General features: G+C 39.6%; 1 protein-coding gene across 9 annotated transcripts in view; it reads left to right on the top strand.

Annotated features, from left to right (window-relative positions):
- Window positions 1-26,578, top strand: part of Kif13a (kinesin family member 13A) — a 178,172-nt gene that overhangs the window by 109,870 nt on the left and 41,724 nt on the right. For all 9 annotated transcript variants that reach the window (XM_074082828.1, XM_074082834.1, XM_074082831.1 and 6 more), the window contains 8 exons: window positions 11,264-11,375; window positions 11,759-11,971; window positions 14,262-14,372; window positions 15,160-15,294; window positions 18,091-18,221; window positions 18,969-19,055; window positions 19,157-19,323; window positions 25,210-25,423. In XM_074082828.1, the coding sequence (XP_073938929.1) occupies window positions 11,264-11,375; window positions 11,759-11,971; window positions 14,262-14,372; window positions 15,160-15,294; window positions 18,091-18,221; window positions 18,969-19,055; window positions 19,157-19,323; window positions 25,210-25,423 (1,170 nt within the window). The remainder of the gene's footprint in view (window positions 1-11,263; window positions 11,376-11,758; window positions 11,972-14,261; window positions 14,373-15,159; window positions 15,295-18,090; window positions 18,222-18,968; window positions 19,056-19,156; window positions 19,324-25,209; window positions 25,424-26,578) is intronic.

The raw sequence follows: 26,578 nt of genomic DNA on the forward strand, positions 1-26,578 counted from the left end.
ACAACTTGCCTCTGTTCAGATGCTCCATGTTTGGTTATGTTAAGCCATATGCCCTGGCCCCAAATGCTACAAACACACCCATCATCATATGTACAGATGGCCCCTGACTTGGGATGGTCCAATTTAGGATTTTTCAACTTTACAACGGTTCAGAAACAATACGCATTCAGTAGAAACTGTTCTTCAGATTTTGAATTTGTATCCTTTTCTGGGCTAGCAGCATGTGTTCTGGTCTCTCTCAAAAGCTGGGCAGTGACAGCAAACCACAGTTCCCAGTCAGCACCTCAATCATGGGGACAAACAGCTGACACTCTACAGTGTGCTGTGTTGCTAAGCTAGGATGTTGAGTAGGCCAAGTGTGTTGAATGCATTTTTTTAACTCTCAGTGTTTTCACCTTAGGATGGGTTTATCAGGACTTCACAAGTTAACAAGCATCTATAATGCAGTGCTAGGTGAAATGCAAATCATAGTTTTGTAAGTCAAATCATAAGTTAACTTAGGGAGTTTATTCTGAAAAGGCTAATGCTGTTTAAATACCAGTACCATAGGAAAATCTATCAATTATTGAATAACTGCCACCCTGGAATCTTGCTGTTCTGTTTACCTTGAGTGCATGCGGTGTGCCCGACCTGCAGTAAACTAGAAAGAGAGCAGAGTAGTGAAAGATGGGTCAGAGTTTGCCAGGGACACAAGGGAGATAAGGCATTCCATTGCAGAGGCACAAAGGAAAGACTTGGTGTGTAGGATTTGGAGATGAGATCATATTCTTGGTATGGGTCCTGATCTGCATATAGGAGAAAATCTCTTTGCTTTCCAGCTTGAGAGGGAGTGGAGTTTATATCAAAATGTGTACTCAGGCCAGACTGCCTAGGTTCAGTCCTGCCTCCAACACTTACTAGACATGTGTACACCATCTATGGGCAAGTGATTTAACTGCTCTGTGCCTCATTTTTCTCACCTGTAGCATGGAGAGAACAATAGTATCTGCTTCATAAAAATGTTGAGGACTAAATGCCCATCATGTGTTCAGAACAATGTCTGGCATGTAGTGTGCGCTGAAAAAAATAATGTTATAGCAGTAGTTTTTTAATCAGCGTAATCACTGTCATTATTCCAAGTTCCACAGAAAATAGTTTACTGTATACTTGTTATCTTTTTCTATTGAGACATAATAACTTGGGGTTTTATTTAGGACAGAATGTGACAAGAGGAAACATATTCAAGAACATGTTTTTGCAGCCTGCATTTTGAAATGATATTGGCACAGTATGATTTTAGTATGAAAGTTTAAAAATTAGAAGTAAAATGTTTCTCCCTTTATCAGAAACATACAGCTGTACACACTGGGAAAGACTGCTATTTTAGGGAGTTAATCTTCCAGTCATTCTGTCTCCTGTTCTAATAACAAGAGATTTCGCTGTATTTCATGACAAGGGACTGCAGGATCCAGGTTGGCTTTTCAGCTCTGTTCCACAAGTGCTCAGGAAATAGGATAGGAATGCAGAAATGGGGGTGCAAGGAGGAAGATACCAATAGCAAAAAGTGTCCCCTTTGCTAGAGATTCATTTACTGGTGCTGCGCTGTGCCAGCCTTTGGCCTGCTGGGTGGGCATGTGCTAAGGACTTGTAAAAACGTAGGAGTGCATGCTGGCCATGATGGAAAATGACACTGATTTTTATTGAGCTCTCCCTTGTGCCTGAATGTTCTGTAGGTAATGACTCACCTTATCTTCCTGTCAGCATTGTGAGATGGGTCTCTTCCTCATTTTACGGATGAGAAAACCAAGGCAGAGAGCAGTTAAGTAATATGTCTCAGGTCACCAGGCTCTAAGTGTGGATTACATTTGATTGTACGTAGGCTCCAGAGCCCAGTCTTCACCAATATGCTACACTTGGGGTGGCCGTACATTCCATTCACCTGGAAGAACAGTCTGTTTGATACTTTTACCCCAGCATAAATTTGGTGCTCCTTTAAATTGGGTGCTAAATTTAAAGGAGCTAATTGACCCACCTCAAGGCTGTGTGATAGCATGACTTAGATCATCTAGCAACTGGCTCTCTTATATAACTTCTAGAGTTGAGTAAGAAGTCTGTCAGCATCCCCTCCTTCCTAACTTATGTATCAGGTTTTTCATAAATGGATATTTATTCATTACTGCTAGTTTGTTAGATAGGAACTTTATTTTTAGTGCTCTTTGTAGCTTCCAGAGCATTTTTCACATGCATTATTTCATGTGAGGCTCAGAATTGGTAGTTTTCTCTCTGTTAACATAACAGATGCTTTAAAGATGAGGCAACTGGTACTTGGAAACATTAAATAGTGTACATGGAGGCCCATCATTAAACGTGTTATGATGCCTCTCCTGTGTTTCTAGCACTGTATTTCGTGTTAGGGATGAAGAAGGAATATCAACATTGTCAATACTGTGGCAGGTAGAATAATACGCTCACCCCCAAAAATATCTGTATTCTAATTTCCAAACTCTATGCAGTTGTTACCTTACAAGGCAAAGGTAAGGATGTGAGATATGGAGATTATCCAGGCAGACCCTATGTATTACAGGGTCTGAAAAATAAAAGAGGAAGGTAGCTGAACCAAAGACAGAATAATGTAGAAAAAGACTTGACTGACCCTTCCTTGCTTGAAAATGGAGGAGGAGGCCACAAGCCAAGGAACACAGGCCATCTGTGGAAGCTAGAAAAGGCTAAGCCATGAATTCTTCCCCAGAACTCCAGAAGGAGCACAGACCTGCCAACATCTTGAATTTATCCCAGTGAGACATCTTCTGGACTTCTGACCTCCAGAACTGTTAAGATTATAAGGTCATGTTGATTTAAGCCACGAAGTCTGTGTTCACTTGCGGCAGCATGACAGCTGCCCTTGAAGAGCTCCTACTGTAGGACAGCAGTGAGTCTCTTCACTTCAGAAGCAAAAGGTAGGAGGATTTTCTTGACTAGATAAAGTCAAGATCTCTCATGAGGTTGCTTCTAGTCTATTCATTGATAGTCTTTATTATTTACTTTGTGTGACTTGTGTTTCATTATGCATGCTGGCCAAGATCCCTCTAGGGGTTATATAGTATGTACACTGAATTAACTTCCTAAAGTCCAAAATATTCTGATTTTCAAGACATATGTGGATGCAAGGATTGTATTTTATTTTATTATTTTGGATGCAAGGATTTTAGATAAGAGAAATAGACTTGCAATTTTTGATTCATTTTAGCAAATGTGTGTTGAACTCTGACTAGGCATGAGAACAGGGATGAGTAAGGTAGGGCCCTGACCTTAGGAAGTGGGGAAGGAAGACCTTTGGGATGGTTGTACTAATACAGTCAATGCCACAGAAGCTTGCACACAGTGTAGTGGAAACACTAGGGGAAGGGTGGATAAGCACAGCTAGAGGGGATCAGAGAGGGCTTTCCAGAGGAAACACTGCAGTTTCTTGGTTATATAAACCAGCTATTTGACCTTTCTATGTCTTGGTTTCTACATCTGTAAAGCATGGATAAGGAAACCACCTAATGAGTAGAGATATTATGAAGACAAAAATAGTTGCTTTTTGTAAAGTGCTTAGAACAGGGCCTAGCACAAAGGAAGCTAAATGTGTGCTAATAAAATAGTAAATTGAAACTTCTGCCTAAACCTTATACTCAGTGCCCATTTGAATGCTAAAACTAAAGAAATCTCTGATGTGTTTCCTAAGCTCTTTCTCAGCCTCCTGGTTCAGATTCTTCGGATGGAGTATTAATAACCCCTGTAAGCAGACCTGTCAGTGACGTCTCACAGCCTTCAGTATCAGCTTAATGGGCTGTGGATTTAGGGTCTCATCTCTTCTGAAGCTCTTAAGAGCTTTAAAGTGCGTGGTACTTCTTTCGTTTAAAAAGCTGAAGGCACTGTGTGGCTACATTGCCAAAGAATGCACAGGACTTGGGGGATAGGTTGTCTGTATACCATTCCACAGGGTCATCTGAAAGACCAGGCTGCCATTTCACCTGTCTAGTGAAGGTGGAATGCAGAAGCCTTCTCCCAACTGCTGGAGTCTGGCTGTTTTACCTTCTGTGCAAACTCATTTAGCTCTAATATCAGATGTTGAAAATGGCTCCATTTCATTCTCAAGGATGGTTAGTCACTAAATGCAAATCATGGTCGTCTAATGAGTATCATACCCAGTCTCCTTTCTATTTCAGTTGTTGTAGTTAATACTAAAGTATGTATTAGCATTTCATAAGATGAGTTCTACTGAACATTTATTCCAAGAATAGAATGTATATTACTTCTAGGATGGTGTCATATGATTTGTTATAGTAGCTTATCAGCTTCATGTTTTAAATATTTGTGTGATGCAATTGTCGTGAGCAAACTGTATCAGAAACACAGACATTTTTGTGTCTTTCCATGTTAGCATTTACTCAATAACAAATTCATAGGCTACATCCATTTCATTGGCATTAATTCACCAAATACTATTAATTTCACTTCATAGTTGTGAGCATTGGCAAGCAGGCTTTTATTCCATTCTTAATATTAACTTTCCAATTGCAATAATATATAGATTTCAGAATGGCTAAGAAAGCCACTGTAGGGTTCAAAGTGACCTTTCTGAAGGCTAGAGAAGAAAGCTGATACAGATGCAAAGAGAGTCACTTCATGTGGTTAAACAAGATACTAACATACCCTGGTCAGAACTGTTGTGGTACAGGGATGTCAGAGAGCAGAGCTGGTTCTAGGCTTACTGGATCCAGACAGTTGGCAAATTGAGTGAATTACATCAAATGGGTATCTGCCAAGCTGAAGCCCCAGGACAGAATTGGGATGATGGGATTAGTGGGTGCCGCCATACCCCAATGTAAGGCACTCTTCCTTTTATATGACCCCATTGAGGGGGGGGTTGCATCATTCCTGGGTCTAATGTGTTTGGCAAACTCGTGGGCCTGATTTTTTTTTTATATGGTTTTGATGTGCCCACATGTCTGTGTTCTTGATTTAGTTTGATAAGTTCATAAGTGGTAATCTTTTTTTTTGCATAAATTATCAATCTGTCTCGTGGTTTGCATTGGACAGATGGTGGTTGTTTACTTGTATAAACAAGATGTAGTTATTCTGCTTCAGCATTTGCACTCAAAATAGAGCAAACTGCTGTTTCATAACATGGAATGACTCAGGGCAAGGCACAGCCTGATCTATACAATATGGAGTAACTTAGAGCAGGGCACAACCTGGTTAATACAGCCTTCTTCCCCCACTCCCTTCTTAAATTCTTGTCATGACTCATGTTCATTTCCTCTCAGAAACCTAATTTTATTGCCTAAATGACCAACCATGAATTTGTATGGAGGAAGAATGCAAATGGCCTCTTGTCCATTATTCAAGGTTGTTGTTCATTTACGACCAGTACATTATAGGGTTGAAGCACATGGGGAAAAAAGAAAAACAGTTAGTAGACATCATTGAATTTAACATAAGAGACCCAGAAAGGGCAGCAAAAATCTCCTTGAGATAGAGGGATCACAACTGTTCCAGAATGTGACAGAGTTACCCCAATGTTTGCCAGACATTTCTGTGAAACACTTAAGTAGCTCTGGGAAGAAAAGAATCCCTGAACAAATAATTTTGAGAAAGTTTACTAATAAAATCTTTTGAGAGTAGGAAAACCTTGGAGAAGACCTACAGGAATGAAGACATTTAGCTCATCATTCCCCACAATTATTTGATAACAGAATTCTGGGTATAACATATATTAAGCTCCCAAGAGCAAGTGTTCAGTAGAATACCTTTTTGGAAAATGCTAGTATACGCTTTATTGTTCTTCCACACCAAGTCAAATGGAAATGATGTTGGGGATGACACTCATTAGATGAATATTGAGTGTAATGATTAGCATTTGCTACTGGGAGATGGCATATTAGAAATGGGGCTCATACTGTAGCATGTCCATTTCTTTCCTCTACAGTCATGTGATGGTATTGTCCTTTCCCTGCAGTTCCTAACTCACATGCTTTTGCATTTCTCCTTTACTGTTAAAGTTGAGGGGCTTATGGGGAAAATGCTAAACTCAAATCCACTTACTTTATCATTTTCAACTAATTTTTTTTTTGTGTGTGTGGCAGTTCTGGGATTTAAACTCAGGGCTTCACGCTTGCTAGACAGGCCCTCTACCATTTGAGCCATACCTCCAGCCTTTTTTGTTCTAGTTATTATGGAGATAGAATCTTTTTTTTTTTTTGTCCTAACTGGTCTGGTCTGCAGTCATCCTATTTAAGGCTCTCTGTAGTCACTAGGGTGACAGGCACATATCACCAGACCCAGCTTTTCCTGTTGAAGTGGGGTCTTGCAAACTTTTTTGCTCAGGCTAGCTTGGAAATGTGATCCTCCCTAACTAAGCCTCCAGCATAGCTTTGGATGACAGGCATGAGCCACTGTGCCCAGCTATTGATTGAGATGGGATCTTGGAAAGTATTTGCCTAGGCTGGCCTCAAATCTTGATCCTGCTGATCTCTGCCTCCCATGTTACTAGGATTATAGTCATGAGCTGGTGCCCAGCTTTTTCAGCTAATCTTTTAAAAGACAGGGGTTGCATTCTACTTAGGCAACAGAAAGCAGTTACAGTGACAATGAAATGATAAGTTTTTTTCTCACTTAACAAAAAGTCATGAGGCTGGTATAGCACCTCAGAAATGCACACAGGTTAGCGCTGTGTATGGTCATGTCATCTTTATGATCTCAAGATGGTCCTACCAATCTAGACATCATACCCATTTCTGTGTTTCAACCAAGAGGAAAGCAAATGGACAAAGAACCACAGGATTCTGGCAGTGGTATATGTGCCTTTTTAAATCAGGAGAGCAATAACTTTCTTGGAAGCCATACCCAGTAATTCCCTCCTACCTCTCCTTGGCCAGAACTGTGTTTTATGGCTACCTCAAGCTGAAAAGGAGTTGGAAAGTAGATTTTTTTAGCTCAGCACATCGTTTCCCACCAAAACTAGTTTTCTGCTACCAAATAACACTCTCTGTGCCCCCAGACCACCAATGAATGAGTCATTTTAAGACAAAGGTACGTGGTCTGTTCTCTAGTGGATTCTACTCAGATTAACTCAGTAGATACTTACTGAGTGGTATTCATAAACCAGATATGGTAGTTGCATGGAATGGAGTAATTAAGTTTCATATATATATATATATATATATATATATATACACACATATATGTATATATATATATGAGAGAGAGAGAAGAATGGCTTCTGCACTCAGAGCAATCACAGTCTGAATAGAGAGACAGAGAAATATGCATACAAAAATTTTAATATGGTTTAAGTATTATACATGCTCTTAGAGAAGAATTCTGGTGGCTAAAGTCTTAAGGGAAACTTTGTAGGTGGATGAAGGTGCAGATTCAAAGTTAATGGTTTTCTTCTGTTTTTAAGCTCCCTGGGCATAAAATTCCCATTAAAATATGTGAGCCTGTCGTTTACCTTTCAGGCATTGAACCTTCAGCTTGGGGGATTCTGGCAGTCCCTATGTCACTGAACCTGGCAGGAGGTGGGAGGTGAACTGGTCACCTCTCACTCCTCAAGGAGTTCCACTTACCTGGGTTATTTTCTCTTTGTTTTGTTTGCTTTCTTCAGCCTTTCTTTTTCTGTCCATAAAAGCAATCTCTTCTGCTTGGCTCATTGGAATATTATTCTGTGGAATGAAGTATCGCCCAATTCTAGATTCAGAAATAAAGTTCATTAAATTGTTGCAGTTTTGTTCTTCTGATAATGCTATACTGATGTAGAGGAGAATTTTGAGGAAGGGGGGGTGGCTTACATTTGAACTCAGGGCTTTGCACTCTCCTGTTTAAACCACACCTCTAGTCCATTTTGCTCTGGTTATTTTGGAGTTGGGGGTCTTGCTAAGTATTTGCCCAGACTGCCCTTGAACCACCATCTTCTCAATCTCAGCCTCCCAAGTAGCTAGGATTACAGTCATGAGTCACTGCCACCTGGCTAGAGGAGAAATTTTTTCCTGTCTTAGGTTCTTTATCTGCGGCCCTATAAATTAGACTGGCAAAAGACAGATTAGGAAGGGAAAAGGACCTAGAAGTTTATTAGCATATGCATCACATTTACATATGGGAGATAATTGCCCCAAAGGAGTAATTAGAGTTTGGAGTTCTATATCTCTTTAGGCCCCCCAAAAAGGAAAGGGATTTAGGGATCCTTAGGGGAGGGGGGCAATTTATAGGAAGGTAACTACAAGAAGTTTGGTAAGCCTGGGTTATATAAGGTTTTGTTTCTTTGTCCATTGTTAAAAGTTAAGAAGGTGACACATAACTATAATCCCAGCTTTTCTGCAGGTAGAGGTAGGAGGTAGGAAGATTGCAGTCTTAGGCTAGCCTAGGCAAAATCACAAGACCCTATCTGAAAAACAAACTGAAAGCAAAATTACTGAGGGTATAACACAAGAGATAGGCCCTGAGAAGATGGATAGATAGATAGATAGATAGACAGATAAAGAGTCTTCCTCCTCTTTGTGCTGAAGTAGTAGACACATCTACAAATGAAAATTGCCTTTGCAAAAGGAAAGCTTATGTTTTTAGAACTTTTACGGAGTTTGCTGATTTTCAGTGGTATTTAGCTCAAAACAGTCTTTCAAATAAGTATATTTTGGGGTAGCACATTCTGGGATCCTTCACTAGTCTTCCAGAGTGGGGGTTATACAATGGACATTGATGACACTGTATAATCCCTTGCCTTTTTCTCTCAGAGTACCAATTGAATTTTGTGTTGCATTGTTCAGGAATGTAGGAAACTTTCCCTACACTGTCAAATTAGAAAATAGAAGCGGTTGACATAGAAAGAGTAAAATATTTTCATCATACCCAAAGAAACCTTGAACCTAGATTTCCCCTTACCCTACCCATAGCCCTAAGCCACTACCTCCATTCCTGGAGACCTGTCTTTTCTGAACGTTTCATGTAAATGATATCATATAATTCATGGCTAATAGTTCCCTAGTGTCACTATAACAGTTGACTATATGAATTTAGTATTGGAGGCAGCAGAAGCTCATTACTTCTGTTCTTTTTTGTGGTGCTGGGATTTGAACTCAGGGCTTCCCACTTGCTAGGGAGGCACTCTACTGCTTGAGCCACTCTGCCAGCCCATGTCCTCACAGTTCTGGAGGCCAGAAATCCAAAGACAAGGGGTCAGCAGTCTTTATTTCTTCTTAGGGACTCAAAGAGAGAATATGTTCCTTCTCTCTCCTATTTTTTTCCCTTTGTGTGTGTGTGTGTGTGTGTGTGTGTGTGTGTGTGTGTGTGTGTGGTTTTGGGGATGGAACCCAGGGTCTCATACGTGTTGTAGACAAGTTCTCTATCTTTAAGCTACATCCCTACCCAGGGATTCACTCGTTTTTATAATCAAATAATATTCCATTGTGTATGTATACCTCATCAGCATTTGATGGGCATTTGGGTTGTTTCTGCAATTTGGCTTTTATGCATAATGCTTTTCTGAAAATTCATGTATGAGATTTTGTGTGGACAGATGCTTTCACTTCTCTTGGTTAAACTGGTTTAACTTTTAAATCAATCAAGTGTGATGTACATATTTATTCCACTTTGTGGTAATGGCAGGTAGGTATTGAAATTCTAGCAGCCGTTTTGTTAGAATGATTTCTTGTTCTTTTTTTTTCCTCCCCTCTTTATTTTGCTTTATGTTTCAGTGAATTTTCAGTGATTCAGCTTTGGGTAATTATGTTTTGTGGGAAATACTTTCTTTCAATTTATTTATTAGAACTCTATTAACATCAGAAAGCTGTCTAGTCTTTTACTTGGTGGTTTGTGTGCTCCTTTGTTATAAGTAAATAGTAACATTTAACTTTTTAAATCATTTATAAAGCATTTTCTGTTTGTGGTATCATGTAACCTTGGAATCCTGTGAGAGGTGCTCTGGCTGCTGTTTTCTAGCTGCTAAATTGGTGATCCCATTGATTGCCTTTTAAAAGAGCAATTGGAGTCAGGTAGGGTGGTACATTCCTGTAATCACAGCTAGTTCAGAGGCTGAGACAGGAAGATTTTGACTTTGAGGCCAGCCTAGGCAACATAACAAGACTCTGTCAGAAAAAGAAAAAAATAAAAAACAATTAAGTAATTAATTAATACTGTGACCTAAGAGGGTGTCCTTCCCTTAATACCTCAAATCTTTTTTTTCTGGCGGGGGGTGGTGGTACTGGGATTTGAACTCAGGGCATCAGGCTTGCTAAGCAGGAATTCTACCACTTGAGTCACTCCACCAGCCCAAATCTCTTGTTTTTATGGCACTCTTTTCTCCAGCTACAGAGGAGGTGTATTAACCACCAAAATAAGCTTATTAGCCTAGGCCGGTGACTGTCAGACTGTAGCCTGCATCAGAATCACTTGGAGAGCTTGTCAAAATGCAGATTGCTAGGTTCCCCTATAAGTTTGTCCTTCCATAGGTCTGGGATGGGGCCCATGTTCCCAAGCAACGGTGATGCTTCTGATCCCAGGACCACACTTTGAGACTGGCAAGTGTAGACAACTATACATATCCTTGAGTGTTGTTCAACTGAAAATTCTCAAAATTTAGTGTGCATATGCATCACCTGGGGATACTTTTAAATTGTCTGATTCAGTAGGTCTGGGAAGACTTCTGAGATTTTCTAACCAGCTCTCAAGTGATATCCATGCTATTTTGAATAGCAGAGGCTGAAAGAGTAGCCATAAGCTGTCCTCTGCTTGAGTAGTTTTTTGTTTTTGTATAACTCTAATATCTCTACATTAAATAAATTTGTGAACTTTAAGCGGATAAATAAGCTATGTCCTGTAATGTGTAGTAAAAGGATGTTTTGCCAAAAATATGGTTATTTTGAAAGACAAAACCAGTGACCAGATGATTCAAATTATACCTAAAGATTAAGTGGTTCAGACTTTAAACTATAATATTTGGAGTAATTTAAAATTTTCTAATGTGATTTTGTAATTGTATGATTCCAGGTTCTAAAATACATGTTTCACAGGTTCTGTGATTGAACACAGTATTTCCTCATATGGATTCTAAATTCATACTTTTCAATTAATGGAGTTACTTTTTGTTTTTCCTTTTCTTGACTTCTGGGCAAATCAATAGAGAATTAATTATACCAACATCAGGGCCTTATTGTTCTGTGTATTTTATACTTTTTACCTAGAAAGATTATTGCTTTATGAAAACAAACATTCCATAAAACTAATTTTTCATTGTTTTTCTTGGCAGATCACTTACAACCTTGGGGCTGGTGATATCGTCACTGGCTGACCAGGCAGCTGGCAAGGGTAGAAACAAATTTGTGCCTTATCGAGATTCAGTCCTCACTTGGCTTCTTAAGGTAATTCATTGCTCTAGTGTTCTTTTCCAACTAAAACTCGTTCTTCCAGATGTAACAGGTGAATGATGTGTGTGCATAGCTAAACAAACACACAAAGAACTCTCCTGATCACACTGTTATCCTAATTCCTAATAATGGCAGAATGAGCACTATTTTCTATTGCATTTTATCTCATTATAATGTTGTTTGGCAGGCATTATTCATTGCTGTGAATGTAGAGGCCACATTTCTTCTTGTCATAGAATTTTTTTTTAAATGCAAACAAATTTCCACCGAGCATTTTCTTCATTGAGAACAGTGTCCCATGTGCATATTACTGCTTTCATCAAATGTGCCGTGCATAAAATGGGCTCACTCAACACGCTATTTGAAATACTTTACAGGACAATTTGGGGGGCAACAGCCAGACATCAATGATAGCCACCATTAGCCCAGCAGCAGACAACTATGAGGAGACCCTCTCCACATTGAGATACGCAGATCGAGCTAAGAGGATCGTGAACCATGCTATCGTGAATGAGGACCCCAACGCCAAAGTCATCCGAGAACTGCGGGAGGAAGTGGAGAAACTGAGAGAACAGCTCTCACAGGCTGAGGTAAAGTCAGCTTGGTACTCCCCGTTTTTGAAGTTCATTGACTTGTGTATCTGACAGGTGAGGGCACGGTTGTTTGCAATTCCAGGTCATCTCTGTATGATTCAACATTTCCACATTTATTGGCATTGCTCTACGCTAATGAGCATCGTGAAGGCCGGCATGAGTAATACAAGACTTCTGTCCTAGCAACATGTAGACAAGAAGGCAAACAAGGCTACTACTTAATTGCTTGCTTCAGTAAATCAGTAGACCTTTGAACTTCCAGTGTGAGGTCCTAAGAACCAAGTGTGGTGCTCTCATTAAGATTATGGACAGGGCTGGTGAAATGACTCAAGCAGGAAGAGCACCTGCCTAGCAAGTGTGAGGCCCTAAGTTCAAACCCCAGTGCCACTGAAAACAAAAAGAATAGTGAGATTATAGACAGTGTTTCTTCAGAGCATTGCAATTTTCATAAAAATTTAGCATCATATCCTTGTTAAGTCATGAGATACTGTAATCATAGATAATTAAATACTAGGAATAATTCCAAAATTTTCTTACAGCCTCGGTAAGGTTACAAAATCAATATTATTGATCATTATGATTATTTATAATCATTACAATTATGATTATTGTATCAGCCTCTGGCAGGTTACAAAATCAATATTATTGCATTGTTGCATCATTCCTTGGCCTTCCTCCCACTTTTGTTATTTTTCTTCATTTCTTTTTTCTCCAACTTTAATAACCACACTTAATTCTTCCAAGTAGGTGCTGCTTTTTACAGATTGCTGTCTCATCTGAAATAGGTATAGAGATGGAGGCCAAGTGCCTTAACTAAAGTCACATGCTTCCTCATGCCAGGACTTGGGTGTAGACCTGATATTTCTAAGTTCATATCTCTCCCTATCACACTCTCTGACCCCACTTTAATGTGAAGGCAGGAGCAGGTAATAGCCATCATTTATTGAATATTTATATGCCAGCTGCTCTTCAAATACTCTTTACCAGCATTATATAATCAAAAAGTAGCCAGCAGGAGACAAACAGAATGGTGATCTTGCATTATAACTATTTGTTTTCATGTCTTTGTCTTCTTCCAGACTGTGGGTCTGAAAGTGCAGGAAGCCATGTTTTATTTTTTCATTCCTAACCTCTAGCCCAACACTAATAATGGAAAGCACTTAGCACAATACCTTATACATAATAAGTGTTCAAGAAATATTGTTAGTTTTTGTCTTATCATAAAGCCTAAAGCTTTATTGATGCCAACAAGGGTTATAAAACATCAGAAAAATCAAAATGATAAAATTTGAAATGAGTTGTGATCCTAAGAGGAAAGTGCAGTGGTTCTCAAATTTGTTTACAATCCACTTTCTTCCTCAAGTTTCTGAATTGGCATTTCTACTTTGACCATATTATCCAAACCAGATGGCTAAAGCAGTACCTGGTTAAAAGAAAGAGAAGAGGAGCCACATGGGTCCACATAGAATTTCCATGTGCTTCCACCTGTGTCCAACTTTAAAAGTCACTCAAGCTCTGTTAATACCATGCTAGCTAGCTTGGTACTCAAGCTAGCTTCTAGGTCGTCACCACTCCGACTTCTACTCTAAGCTCTACCATCTTCCTTTCTCATAGGCTTTACTCTTTAGAGGCTCATGATACCATAGAGTATCAAAGCAAATCATTGTCAAGTAAAGCCCACTTCAGTTTTTTAAAGCCACACATAGTATATTTAGACCTCCTAGTTATTCCTACAGCACAAACTCAGAGAGAGACTACCACTCCTTTACTCAGATTGTCTTCTTCCCCGTGATTGATAAATACACCAAATGTGTTATCATCTTTGGAGATAAGTTGTTTTAAGGACCCAGATTCTAATTTTAAAATAAATAAGAAGAATCTTCACCTTCCCTAGTAGGTTAATATAAATAGAGTATGTTTATTGGTGGTATGTGTTGATTTCTGTCAAAAAAATGCTTAGGTAACACCTTCTTCTACTTTGATATTTCCATGATGAACTATAGCATCTTTTAGGTCTTCAAGTGTAAAATTTAATGATGATGGATAAAATGACTGTGTTACGATTTGTCTCGTTTTCACCCAGGGCACTGGTATTTCTTTTTTCTCCTTGAGATAGGAGCACCCATGTCCTTTTACATTTCATTTGACACCCTGGCAGTGTGTGACTTAATTGCTTCCAGTACTTTTAACACTTGCTTAAGAAGTATATAAGGACACCATTATATATGTGGCAGATGCAATGCTGAATGAAAGTTTGAAAGTCAGTTGTCTCTATTTCCCTTTCAAGGCCATGAAGGCCCCTGAACTGAAGGAGAAGCTTGAAGAATCTGAAAAGCTGATAAAAGAACTAACAGTTACATGGGAAGAGAAGCTGAGGAAAACAGAAGAGATCGCACAGGTATCCTGATAACTTAGGCCCAAAACCCCATGATTCTCCTCCATTTGCTCTTTTCTCTATAGCCATGTAGTCGTGCTCAAACACTCCTCAGGGTCTCTCTCTCTGCAAAGATCAGTTTTACTCACTGACTTTGTGTCTTTCATCAATTTACAGTTTGGTGCATGTGTTGCCTGAAGGGTTAGAGAGTGCTACCTTTGAATAGGCAAAGTTATAGGAAATAACCTTTCATATGTCCTGCTCTTCTCATTTCAAACAAAAGTCCATTTTGTGAATTTTAGAGCACCGTCTCCCACTGCTAAAATCACCCACTGTGCCCGAAGTCCATCTTATGCTTCCCTATGCCCACCAGACCTGTCTTGCTACTTATTCACTTCTTTCTGTTGAAATTCTAATGCTTCAAGAATTATCCCAAGCATACTTCCTTCATACAGTCTTTCTTGGCCTCTTAACCTATCATGATCATCTATCTTTGAAGCCCTGTAACTCTTTGTATTCTTCCATGGCACAGTGCTCTCCTTGTTTTGGAGTCTAGCTATGTGGTTGTCCCTTCTACTAGACTTTTAACTTCTTAAGGGCTGAGATGATATGTGGCTCACCCTTGGTTCCTCTGTGACATGTCATAACATGTCACACACTGCAGGCTCTCAGTAAACTTGGTTGAACTGAATAGAATGTGTCATCTCATTGTCATTGTCCACAGAAAACAGTGACTTACTCTTTCCATGGATACAGTTTCTGAATAGAGCAACAAATAGATTTTCCTGCTTTTGCCTATTTTTCTGCCCAGGAGAGACAACGACAGCTTGAAAGCATGGGGATTTCCCTGGAGACATCTGGTATCAAGGTGGGGGATGACAAGTGCTACTTAGTCAATCTGAATGCAGACCCTGCTCTCAATGAACTTCTGGTTTATTATTTAAAGGTGAGAGAATATATAAGTAAACAGCTGCAGTCCTGAATCATTCACACATAGGTCTCAGCTGAACCTGGTTGCTGATCTCTGTGATTTTGCTTTTTATATACAGCTTAATTCTTAGTAAAAGTAGGACAATGGATAATATAGCCCTTCACCATTGGCAATGAAAAACAACTCTTTTGCTTCACCTGAGGTGGGCAGTTGGGGCTGATTCCCTGTGAATATAGGCTTCAGAAAGAAGCAAGTGGCAACTGAAGGTGTCCAGGTGATCCCTACATGTATGAGAAGGCTCCAAATGTGAGGTGACAAGGAGTCTGAGAATATCTGGGTCCAGCCAGCAATGATCCTGAGAACTTTGGGAGTTCCCAGTTGTGCATCGAAGTTGTGCTTCTGAGTAATTCTAAGGAGATCTCAAAATCCACATGCCTCCAAAGAAACCCATGTGGTAGATTAGACAGCCTAGCTCTTCCAAGTCTGTCCTTGGGAAAGAACAGAGTGGCCTCTTAGAGTTGGTACTTTGGCTTTGGTATACTGACCTGGTTAGATTGGTTACTTCAGCAGATCTCAGACTTTCTGACTTTAGACCCTACTCTTGAAAAGTACTAAGGATTCCAAACAACTATTGTGTACCTTGGTTATATCTATCTATGTTTATCATATTAGTCAGTAAGACTGAGGACATTTTAAAATACAAATTAGTCTTCAGAGCTACAATATCATATATTAAGTAACATCAAGAAAAACTCCACTGTACATATATGATAACATGAAAGAACGGAGGCAAATGGCATTTAATGTTTTTATTAATGTAGTTTTGACTTCATGGGCCTCTCTAAATGTTCTCAGATATGCCAGGGGTTCTCTAGCAAAGCTTTTAGAACTGCTGGGTAATTTTATTCAGTAAATAATAAGACATCTCAAACAGGACACCTGATTGACATTGACATAGAGCACACCAACTAACAATGTCAGTCAAGTGTCTTGATCAACTGATCATCAGGATATCTTTAATCTCAAACTCTCTCTCTTTCTCTCTGTCTATCACATACATACACACACACATACACACAAACACACATAAATATATGTGGTCATATTGAAATATTTGTCAGGGATTGGGAACCTGGGGCCTTGAAGGCAGTTCACGTACTTTGTTCATACACCTAGCTCTCACAATGTAAAGGAATTATCTACTTATGAAAGGTTAGATAGACACCTTGTTAAAAATTCTGATCTCCTTAAGGAAAGTATAATATGCATTGGATAATAAAGTAGAATCAAAGCAGGGAGTCTCAAGATCTTCTAATATCTCTTTTTCCTTCTACTTTTTTCAGAGATATGAATATGATACAAATAGCCCCCAACTTACTGAGAGTCCACCAACCAACTTAAGATCTGTTTATTTAGGAAATGATTATACAGGGGAAAGAATGGTTTCTGAAATCTTAATTTTGAAAGACTACATATTACATTTTCTCTGTTGCATAGGGAAGTATTATCATAGTGATTAAATAATTTGTAAAGCAGTGGAAATAATTGCTTGATAAATGAACAGGGGTGAACAGAACCTAAATCGGCAATAGTTGGGATCCTTTCTGTGTCTTAAGATTCAAAGTACTTAAAATTACACTAATATGCATATCATATAACCAAAGATTTCAGTACTCTATGGAATATTTGAATTTTTTAAATTTAATTTTGAATTATACATTAATATGAGGGGATTTCATTGCATTAATTCTATACATGTGTATAGTATACCTGAATCAAGTTCACCCCCTCCATTATATTTCCATTCTCCCTTCTGTGAAATTTTCATATGAGAAACACAACTACTTTTAACAGTTTAGGTGTTACAATAATTATAAGGGATGGGAGTATAGCTCAGTGATAAAACATGTGCTTAACAGATACCTTAAAGCAACTGAGGCCAATAGGAAAAGGGGACCAGGAACTAGAGAAAAGGTTAGATCAAAAAGAATTAACCTAGAAGGTAACACCCACGCACAGGAAATCAATGTGAGTCAATGCCCTGTATAGCTATCCTTATCTCAACCAGCAAAAACCCTTGTTCCTTCCTATTATTGCTTATACTCTCTCTACAACAAAATTAGAAATAAGGGCAAAATAGTTTCTGCTGGGTATTAAGAGGGGGAGGGGGGGAGAGGAGGGGGGGAAGTGGGTGGTAAGGGAGGGGGTGGGGGCAGGGGGGAGAAATGAACCAAGCCTTGTATGCACATATGAATAATAAAAGAAAAATGAAAAAAAAAAACAAAAAACATGTGCTTAACGTTCATGAAGCCCTGGGTTCAATTCCCAGTCCCAAAAGGCAAGTAGGTAGGTAGATGCTTTTTAGTGGTTCTTAAATTCATATAACTATTTTTAAAAACATTTTCACTGTTAATTGAATTGAAAAGAATTCTGTCAAGTCAATCAAATAGGTAATATTGCACTGGTCTTGTGAAAAAAAGAAAAGCAAAAGAAACAGGCTCTGAAAAAGAAATAGCTTCCTTATTGTCACTTAAATAGTAAAGTCAGAATTGGAGCTCAGGGTATTTTTCTGTCAATTCCAGTTTCTTTATGTTTTAAAAGAATATCTAATCACTGTTGATCAGGTTTTTTTGTTTTTTTCCATAGTGTTTGAACATTTTTGAAAAATTGAGTGTGTGCTCCAGATTTCTAGCACAGTTCATTTCGTATTGTCATGTGCATCCTGCTGGACTGTTCAAATTGTTAGTGATAAATTTTTGTTGAGTTACTTGTAAGTGCGGGTTTTTCTTTTCTTTTAAAATGTATTACTAGGATCATACGCGGGTGGGTGCAGATACCTCTCAGGATATCCAGCTCTTTGGTATAGGAATTCAGCCTGAGCACTGTGAGATTGATATTGCGTCTGATGGAGATGTCACTCTTACTCCAAAAGAAAATGCGAGGTAAGAGAAGTAAATGGAGATCTTGTGTGTCTTGTATGCCTTATTTTCAGATGGAGAACCCTGCCTTTCTGTTTGTTTGCTTCAGTTTTATTGAAGTTACAGATACACTGGGGCTCCAGGAAGGTTTTCTTTCCACTTATAGATTATAGGAGCACTAGCTCTATTATTATTAATAGAACCTGAGTCACCAGAGCTGAAATATTGCTATGAAGAAGTGATTGATTACTTTCACATGTGAGTTCCAGTGCTACTTATTTCATCCTCTGAACTTTAGAATCCTATGGAGAGCAAGACTCAGATAATGAAATTGTAAGAGAAAAGAAAAATTAGAACTCAATAAAGCCCATTATTTTTCGCCATTAAACTTCACCTGACAGTCCTTTAGCAAACTTATCTGTAATTAACTATCTCTCCCTGCAATATTTTGTTTCTGAATTACCTATGAAACTTTTTTAAAATGAGATATTCCTTGAATATGTGTTTCTGATTTTGCACATTTTGACAAACTATTCCTCTCCATCAGAAGCACATCATGTCAGATTGTTGCTCTTTGAGGTTTGTTGATAGCCATTGATCATCATTGCTTAGACTGTGTTGCCATAGTACTTATAAGTTCAGTTTTTCCTTCTTCAGATATCAGTAGGAATACATATATTATGAGAAAGTTGCCCCATTTATCTCTTTGAGTAATAGGGCTGGGTTTTGTGCTTTCTCATTTACCTGATGTCTTTCCTTGTGTCCCCTCAGGTCCTGTGTAAATGGCACCCTTGTGTGCAGTACCACCCAGCTATGGCACGGTGATAGAATACTATGGGGAAATAACCACTTTTTTAGGTAACATCTTTGTGTTCTCTAGTATTTTCATACATTTTTTTTCTGTCACCTATGTAAGTGCAAAACAAGTTGATTTTCTCTAATGGTGAAAAACCATACAGAATTAATTTACCTAAGAGGAAACGAAGAGATTGGTTGAGAGACTTTGAAAAAGAAACAAGTCCGGCAGAGCATGACATGGATGCAGCCAGTGAGGCTTCCTCAGAACCAGACTATAACTATGAATTTGCACAAATGGAAGTTATCATGAAAACGCTGAATAGTAATGGTAAGACCCTCACTCTGAATTGCAGCATCTTGGGCATTCTTCATTTCATGTCATTCAGTGTGGGTTAAAGTGTCATTCTGGAGTTTAGACGCATAAAACTGCTAATTTCTTACAAGGCCACTGGTGAGCGGTTAACAAAAAGATTGGAGGAGATGGTCATCCCCCTGAGGTGTAACCAGAAAGTGGATGTTCCCTTTCTTGTGACCTCCTGTTCTCAGACTGATAGTCATAGCATTTCTGTGGTCGTAGATTACTTATTGAATGATTTTGACAGATTTTTCTTACCATATTTCCCATTACTGAGCCAGTCATTTGTGAATCCTTGAAAGTATGAAAATCCCCAAGAAAATATGAATCTAGAAATTTCATATAGAATCTAATGGGGAGATAAAAGTTATAACATTTTGCTGTAAACTCAATTAGAAATTAGATCCCCAAGGAGACTTACTTAGTAAATAAGTCTCTTAGATTAAAAAATAAAAGATCTCTTTGATAAAAGCAAGAGTTGTTTAACTCTTGCTTTCGTTTAGCAGTGACCAAAATACTTGAGAGAACAACTTAAAGGAAGAAGGACTTATTTTGGTTCATGGATTCAAAGGGTTCAGTCCATGGTTGTTCTTATGTACTTGGGCAGAACATCATGGTGGCAGGAGTATATGGCAGAGGAGGTCTTTCACCTCATGGTGGATAGGAAGCAGAGTGGGGGAGGGGGCAAGGCAAGGACCAGGTATAACTCTCAAAGGTACACCCCCAGTGACCAACTTCCTCCAGCTAGACCCTACTTCCTAAAGTTTCTGCCATCTCCACCAAATAGTGCCACCATCTGGGGACTGAGCATTCAACACATAAACCTAATAAACCACATAAACCTGTGGGGTCCATTTCATATTCAGACTATAATAGTAAAAATTAAATGCTTGGTGTGCTTTTTGACTGACCTGCACCCCAGTCTGTCCCTGATCTCTGACCAAGAGATTCTCCTTAAATCGTGGTTTCTGGATCTCTTCCCAGATTTTCAACGTTTGTATTAAAAGTTCTTCCTGTGTCTAAAAGTCCATGTTACTTTACATTTTCTGTCTTCCTCTGTGCTTATACAAACACCTGTGTACATGCAGTGAAACATATACCAAACTTCTCCCTTGCCTGTTCTTTCATAAATTCTAATTCTTTGTTCCTTGGATCTAAAATCCAGACAGGAAAATTTCCCTGTTACTAGATACAAGGCAGCATTTCTGGGACTAGAGCTATTTTCCAAGGATAAAGTTTAGGCCACAATCAGGACACCTGAAAAAATGATCTTATAGACCTAATCCAAGCTCACTTTATCCCCCATCTGTCCCTGGAGCATTGAAGGATTCCCATCTTGAATCAGGGAAGACCCCAGAACCCTGAGGGCCTGAGACAGGCAGCCTGTACCTGACAGAGTGCTTGGAGAGCATTTTATTTTTCACAGCTGAACTCTTCCCTTCAACAGTGACTTTCACATTCTGTTCATTGAGTAAGCCTATCTGGGAGAAATTTGAGCATGGCTAGAGAATTTGTCAGTCAGATCTCTGTCATATGAAATTAGGGATTCTAAAGATTTTGACCTTTTTATTCATCTCTCTTTATGGACTTTTAGCATTGGGGACCCTTTTTTAAATTATAAAAATGAAGTATAAAGACCAGACTGTGAAAAGCAAGTGTAATATATTTTTAATAAAGAGTATAGGACCATATACACATAAAAAAAACTTTACTAAAGAAGTTTGGTCATTTCCCTCTAAAAATGTTAAGACTAGGGTATTTAGCCATCAGGGCTCTTGACAGTGCATTGAAGGGTGAACCTTTACTGTAAATCAAGCTTTAGTCCACTCCCACTTGCCCATCAGTTGGGAGGAATCCCAAAGACATTCCAAAGTGATGCTCAGTCTTCAGAATCACATTAATGGGTCACTTAATAACATGCCTGGGCAAGAAGTCTCCTGTACATGGCTTTTTAGAAGCCCAAGTGTATACATGTTGTGACAGGACAGCGTGGGCTCCAAAGTCCAGGTGGAGGAAGGCCATTTGGAGAGAGTTCATTTCATCAGAAGAGGTAATAGAATTCCAGATGTCTGTATTCTTTACCTCTCTGCAAAGTACCCTGGGGTTATCAGTCTTAATACTTTACCTATCCCAGATCACTGATTCCACTTTATTCAGTTCATATCACATATATGTGAAGCCCCTGAGGAACCAGTGAGCATTTAGTAAGCATTTATTAAAATTCCTCCAGTCCTCTTGCCCAACCTTATTGGAGTCATCTGTGACCTGGCTCTTGGTATTAACAAAAGTTACTCATTTGCCTCCCAGATCAGACTGTACTCTCTGCTGGTTATGTAAAAGTGTATGTAAAAGTAATTTTACCCTCCCATCCTTCCCCAGTTCCACTGGTAAATGGAGCTCCTGTCTGGGGCACAAACCTACTCTGAGGTGCTGGGGTGCTGGTGGCTGGCAGCATTCACAACATTCACCTCTCCTGCTAGGTGGCTTCCCCATAGTGAGCCTGTCTGCCTGGTGGTCATCCCCTTGGTGGTCCTATTTGAAGATTCTTTTCCCTCTCATGTGGTTTCAGACGAAGCTCCTCCACAAACACTGGGACAAAGGTTTTAAACTGGCATTAGCATGAGAGAGCTTGGCTGGTTTTTAGCAGAGCTGCTGATTGATGCTTATACTACATGCTTTGGCAAAGTCTAACCAAAATAATTGGGATGGAGCAGAAGTTTCCAGCCTGACAGAGATGCTCTATATTCTTGTTTGATCAGTGTTCCTTTTCAGTTTTGACACTTCCTCCATGTTCCAATCTTGTTGCCTTCCCAGTGGTTAAAATCTGGTAGCTGTCCTTTCCCCTGTGCATCCAGCAGCACTGAAAAGCATTATTGGCATTATTGCTGCTATCATTGGTGGCTTTATTGCTGTTGAGATCATCACAGTTCAGGGCAGTAGTACTTCCAGGTAACTATTGCCTCTATTCTTCCAGTAATAACCTAAAATGATATATTTTGAGTCTCTAGAGTAAATACTGATCTAAAATCCAATTTATTTGAATTTAAAGTAAAAGAAAACCTAGTATCTATGAACAATAAAGCCTTCTTCACAACGGTTCAAAATACGAATTAAACACTAATCTCTTCTCCCAGTTTCAGTGGTAGCTAGCACTAAAGGAAAGAGCAATTAGGGACTGGCAAAGGTCTTGAAGCCAATTTATTCCATCTAAGATTAAAAGGTTCTTTTTTTTTTTCCCCTGAAGATCTCCTTCCCTTTCAGGTGCTTTGGGCATCCTGATGTAAATTAATGCTAATGCTTTCTCACATAAATTTCCTCCTACCAGCACCAGTGCCACCACAATTGTCTCTTTGCATTCTCTGGATGATAGATTAATTTGAGCTCATTTCAAAGATCCTATCAGGGAAAGAATAAACTAATGAAGAGAGTACTCTGCCCCCAAAATAATATGGTCCTATATCTCTCCTTAAAAGATTTAACTCGGCCTTAGTCACCAGACTCACAGAATTTAAAAATAGTTAATTTGAGAGGAGGAAAGTGGATGCTAAAAGTCCTGGGTTCAATCCCCAGCACTGCAAAAAAAAAAAAAAACAAACAAACAGAAAAGATGGAGGAAAATTTAGCTGGACAGGCTCCTGATGTTTGATTGGGCCAATAGTGAACAGGCCAAATGATCTTTGGCTTCTACCCTGGTCAGATTGCTTTGCTGATTAGGATTATCTATTTAAAAAGATGCTGTATAGTGGCAGAGGTTTCAAACGGTGATGTGAGGGGGGAATTCTATCAGATATATAAATATATATGGAAAGGTTATTTCTGGGAGCCCCTGGACCTCCACCGGGGCTGTGGTGAGGCTCAAGAGGGCAGCCTGAAGACCTCTAAGGCAGGGCTTTCAAGGCTGCATTGAGGCAGGCTTAGTTGCTGAGTTGTTCTGTCTTCCATATCTGCATATTGATTAGCAACCCCTGGGGAAGCTGGTAAGTAGTGTTTGTGCTGTGTTAGGTAGCTGGTGATAGCAGTAAGCACCCTCAGTCGCTTGGCCTCTACACTGACAAGGAACCTTGGAATGAGATTCCTCTTCTTCAGCTCCACAGGATTGTGTGTGTTGCTGCAGCACTAACAAGAAGGACATGTGGGTTAAATGTGTCAGTCAGTGTCTCTTAGCAAATGCTCTATAGCACAATTTCCCTTTGAAAAAACACTGAATTTTATGTTATCAAAGAACACCTTTTTTTTTTTTTTAAGAAATCTGCCCTTTGACAGAGTACTAATTCTAACACAACATTGGGGTAAGAATGCCACATAAATTTATTTACTAAATTTATGTCCTACCCCAGCCAACTAGCCAATTGCCTACCTGAATTCAAAATCTGTTGCTGTCTCTTATTAGCTCTGTGATCATAGGTCAGCTGCTTAAACTTTCTGATCCCCAGCTTCCTCATTTTTGAAATTTGAATGATAATCCCCTGGAGTCTGTAGCAAGGCTCTCACAAGATGGAGCATGCAGTGGTTCTGGTTCCCCAACCTGAGATGTAGCCAGTAGCTACTTGCCATTGTGGTTGACATTTTTATTAAAACAACTCACCTATATTGGGTATATCTTGTTATTTTAACAAATTGCTCCTTTTTGCTTTGCATATTTAACCTTGTTTTAAAGCTAGCATGTTATCTTTTTTCTTACTGCTAATATAGAAACTTAGTACAATTTACCTGTTTATTTAAACCAGTAGGGTATTTTGGAAGAGTCAGTCAATAGCCATGATAAGGTTATATAAAAATTCTTCCCAAGTCATCTTCATTTCCAACTTCCTTCTGGAAATTAAACCTAAAACTAATGTGTAGGAACACAGCACAAATAGCATTGACTAGCAGGCAGATATGTGTGAATGAATGTATAAGGAGGAAATTATATCCCAGCCTCTCTGCTCAGTCCCTCACTCTTCTGGGAAAGTCACTGTTGTGGCTCTTTCTTGTGCTCCCATCTAGATTGTCCAGCATACTGCTTTTCCTGCAGTCTCCTTCCTTAGAGATGTTGTAATTAATTTTTGTACGTGTGGACGGTGCCTTAAATCTGTCTCCATGGCATCCAGCTTACTGGTCATTATCAAGCTAATATCCTGCCCAGTCAGCTAACTCTTCTAAGTCAAGTCCTACCTATGTCACAGCCACCTCCAGTGATCCTAGTGAACAGTGCTGTGTCTGTCCCTGCTCACCCACATGTATGGTGGTGAGCTTCATTCTGCACCATTAAGATGCTAGAAGCAGGTTAATTGCCCTCTCAGCTATTAGCCTCTGAGAAATTGCCAGACTACTCAGTCATTTATTTTCAAACTTATGCTATGATTGTAAGTTTTCTCCTTAGAGAAATGTACTAGTAATGAGATTCATGGAGAAAATTATAAAACCTTTGTCACATACCAAAACCAATGTTAAATGAGGTATAGAAGCCTAGTGCTGTAAAAATCAGATCACACATGCTTTGTCTGTCCATGGTGCTCTCCTAGATTTCATGAAGTTTTTCTTCTCAGTGGACAGGATCACACCCCCTCCTTCTCTGCCCTCTGCTAGTAGTATATTAATGATCTGGCTAAGTAAGGGTGGGCTCATCAAATTGAAGAACGTAACAGAGTAGATGTGGAGAATTTTACTTTTATGGGGCAGTTATCTGAAGTGTTAGTAAAAGAAACAGGATTTCATCTCTGAACCCACAGGCCTCTTGTCAGAAAGCATACTGTCAAGCTAGATTCTGAGGCAGGAGATGATTATTGCTAGAGGAAGCCCCGACAGGCTGCTATGCCTGTGTCGATGCCTGTCTTAGCCACCACTGAAGACCCCTTGCCTTTTTTCTTGGTTCACCAGACCCAGTTCAAAATGTAGTTCAGGTCCTGGAGAAGCAGTACCTAGAAGAAAAGAGAAGTGCCTTGGAGGAGCAGCGGCTCATGTATGAGCGGGAGCTGGAGCAGCTCCGCCAGCAGCTCTCCCCTGAGAGGCAGCCACAGAGCAGTGGCCCCGACCGCCTGTCCTACAACAGCCAGACAGCCCAGCAGAAGGTGACCCAGTGGGCAGAGGAGAGGTAAGAATGGAGACCTGCAACTTAGAGGCAAGACTCCAGGGCACAGAGACTTGGGAAGAGGTTGGTGAGACCTGTCAAAGGTGGATTGTTCAGTGGAGGATGAAGCCATAATGACATTGAGTCTTCTGCATATATTTTCATGAAGAAGAAAGGATTTCAAGTGAGTTTGAAAGGTGGGGTTTGAATAGACAGAAAGAAGGTAGGAGGGTTTTTGTTTTTTGTCTTTTTGCAGTGAGAGGTTCTGGAATTGAACCCAGAGCCTTGCACATGCTAAGCTTGAGCACTACAACGAAGCTGCACCCCAGCCTGGTAGGAGGGCATTTCAGCTGGGAGGGCGGTTGGCATAAACAGAAAGCATTGAAGAAAACTAAGGTGCATTTGGGAGGTTGTAGGAGAGCTATTTTGTTTATTGTAGAAGGTGATTTATAGGGGTGTTGGGAGAATTAAGTCTAAAACTATTGGGGGTGACCGACAGAGTGTTAGGGGATTTTTCCTTGGGGAAAAGAGGAGCTCCTGCGAGACAGAAAGGACACAGACAGACAGACAGACAGAGGCACTTAGGACATGTTTCAAAGGAAGAATCACAAAGGCTTTGGATATTGTGGACAAAGAGAAAAGACTGAACTTAATGAAAGAGTGTAAGCCCAGGTGATTTGAAAATGGCAGTGTTATTAGGAAAGCTGTTGTCTTGATGTGAGCAGCCCTTGCAGTGTGTCTCCTGTGTCATTTCTGAGGTGACCAGAAAGGAGGAGGGATTTGGATGCTCTATGCTCATCTGTGTCCTATGAGGTAACAGTGGAAAAAAGAAGTTACAAGTGTAAGGCAGAGAGCACTCTCTAGACTGGGTTGTCTTTGAACCCAGATTCAAAAGTGAAATCGAGAAGCACTCATTTCATGCAGTGGTAATTTTTAAATATCCTCTTGGGTCATACGCTTGATCAGGAACCAAGTGTGACAAAAAAAAAAAAAAGGGACACGGTCCCAGCCTAAGGGGCTCTTATAGACTAGTCTAGTAATTATACTAACAAATGAAACTATGACAAATGCTAGGAGGCAAAAGACATGGGGGTGACCACGTAATAAGGTTTGACCAAGTCAGAGTGTTAGAGAGACTTTTTCAGCAAGTACTTCTGTGTGGAGTTGACAAAAAGAATT

The sequence above is a fragment of the Castor canadensis genome, chromosome 8, assembly GCF_047511655.1.
Source record: "Castor canadensis chromosome 8, mCasCan1.hap1v2, whole genome shotgun sequence".
NCBI classification, from domain to species: domain Eukaryota; kingdom Metazoa; phylum Chordata; class Mammalia; order Rodentia; family Castoridae; genus Castor; species Castor canadensis.